Source organism: Loa loa (assembly GCF_000183805.2).
Source record: "Loa loa unplaced genomic scaffold supercont3.37, whole genome shotgun sequence".
Lineage (NCBI taxonomy): Eukaryota > Metazoa > Nematoda > Chromadorea > Rhabditida > Onchocercidae > Loa > Loa loa.
In genome coordinates, this window is record NW_018108217.1 from 223,530 (window position 1) to 225,800 (window position 2,271).

At 32.5% G+C, this 2,271-nt stretch overlaps 1 protein-coding gene across 1 annotated transcript in view; it reads right to left on the reverse strand.

The window, feature by feature from the left end:
* Positions 1–66: 66 nt before the first annotated feature.
* LOAG_17060 (hypothetical protein) overlaps positions 67–2,271 on the reverse strand; it is a gene marked incomplete at both ends in the record, with an annotated part of 5,405 nt that continues 3,200 nt past the window's right edge. Inside the window, 6 exons of the mRNA XM_020449721.1 lie at positions 67–222; positions 533–700; positions 845–985; positions 1,172–1,277; positions 1,409–1,533; positions 1,775–1,850. Of these exons, the coding sequence (XP_020306714.1) occupies positions 67–222; positions 533–700; positions 845–985; positions 1,172–1,277; positions 1,409–1,533; positions 1,775–1,850 (772 nt within the window). The remainder of the gene's footprint in view (positions 223–532; positions 701–844; positions 986–1,171; positions 1,278–1,408; positions 1,534–1,774; positions 1,851–2,271) is intronic.

A 2,271-nucleotide genomic window follows, 5' to 3' on the forward strand; every position in this document is an offset into this window, starting at 1 on the left:
TTTTTTTCTTTTTTCAAATTACTGAACGAACGATTCTCACCATAGCGATACCGAAAAGGCTCTTGTTTAAGCATTTTTCGAGGTAAATGAATTCCGGTAATCAGATGTGCTCGCGTATTCTGCTTCATCCAAATCATCGATCGAGGGATCGCTGAAGGATTCAATGGCATTAATCCTTTTCGATCGGTGCTTTGATTCAAGTTTAGACGGTCCACTTGAGTCCTAAGTAAACAACTTAACTTTCAGTATTAGCATATCGTTTAACTCAAAAATTGCTGGTATTTCATCAAAATGTGCTTCATTGTTTATGTCTAGAAAAGTCTGAAATGCAAAAATTTTCATGTTTTTAGAATTTTTTTCAAGAAAAAATTTTTTCCAAGACCTAATTAGCTGCTATGCATAGGGAGATATGTGAATTTCGAGATTCATTTTTAAGAAAGTATTAGCAAATTGAATTTGACAATGTGATTATGAACGGTATTGTCAATAACTCTGTATCAGTAATTCCAGTTAGGGATAAATTTACTTCTACCTGCTTCGATAAACGACCGTAATGTTTGAAATCCTGAGGTATATGACCATTTTTGGTTAGCCAATTGATCATCTGCCAAGGGACTCGCCGTAATGCTCGTTCAGTAAGCAGCTCCCAAAAATTAGCATCTTCCGGTAATTTGCTGCGAAACTTTGTTAATGCTACAAACTGAAAATGTAAAAGTTGCAGGAAAAAAATTGCGGAAATCTTGATTTTCAGATGTGTTTTTAACATTGATACTTAATTCTTATTTTTTCTCAATTCAAGATTTATTCTAAAACTTCACAAAAGTTATACAATTTTAAAATAAACCTGTAACATGTCACGTTCAGCTCGACGATTCTGGTAGGAAATTCGGCCACCTGAAAGACCAAGACGCTCCATTTCTTCACAGTCATCTTCTGTTGCAATAAATATTATTGAAAGTGGAGCTTTGGATGCAAATATCGTCGCCTAAATTTGCTGTTTATTGAAAGTGTTGAAAATCTAACAATTTTAGAAAAGTATAAAAAAACTTCATGTAACACAAAACATCAATTCAATTTGTAAAATTTTTCCTTTAGACAATTAAATGATGCGGTTAAATTTAAATTACATACATCTCGAATCTATCTTTTCATATCCAGAGAAATACTGTACCTGTACTGTTTCTCGGATATCATTTATCTTTCCTTTGCTGATTATTGCTAACACAAAATATGGGTATTGCAATTGATTTTCACGTCTACGTACATTGCTAGCCAACCTAAAACTGATTATTGCATATCAGATTAATATGGTAAATATCAGTAAGTTGAGAAAAGGATGAATATGTCAATGAACTTATCTCTATTTGAGGTATAAAAATATTAGTTTATTTAATATAATTCAACTTACTTAGAAATGTGATAAATGATATGAGCAAAATGGGCGGTTGTACTTGGTTGTACTTGAGCATTCGCTTTCCAGAATGCATCAATTAGACCATCAATTCCCTGACAATTAGGATCCGTTTCTAGATTCTGCAAACATATTTAATAATTAATTATGCCTCCAATGTTCATTTGATATTACTGAGTTCAGAAAAGTTCATTTCAACTCCTTAAAATATCAACATGAACTAACATTTGATCAGCTTGATATGCTATAAATTATTTCATCCACCTAGACTGATAGATGAATAAATATGTATTTCAGTTGGTATTTTCAAAGCATTAATTTCAGTTGCTGGACGATACAACGAATACTTAAATAAAGTCTTACAAGGCAAAATTGCTGCGACTTTCGAAAATATGGTGGAATTCGTGCTCCAAAACCGAAAGCTGCATAATTTTGCGAACTAAAAATAGTAAATACAATGTTTAAACTTATGATTACAGGTGATAACTTTATTTTTTAGTACAAAACTTTAAGGCTTATACTGTCGCGAATTCCAATTTCGCGAGAGACCAAAGTATAAAAAATTATCTATCCATGCAATCATCACTCATGTCTTAGATCTTTGTTTTAAATCACATCTGTTGAAATATTTGGAGAAAAATCACTCCCACTTTTTCCGTATATAAGCTGGATTGAGTGTTTGTTGGGGGTGCCTTTTATGACCAGTTTTTTCATTACGCTCAAGCAGTTTGGTTGATTCCTTTTCTTTTCCTTTCATCATTATTAGCTGTATCGTATCGTTTTTGTGACCCTTACCCTTTACAAGTAAAGAATTTAACTCTTCCCCTTTGTCTACAACGTTACGACACATACACACATCA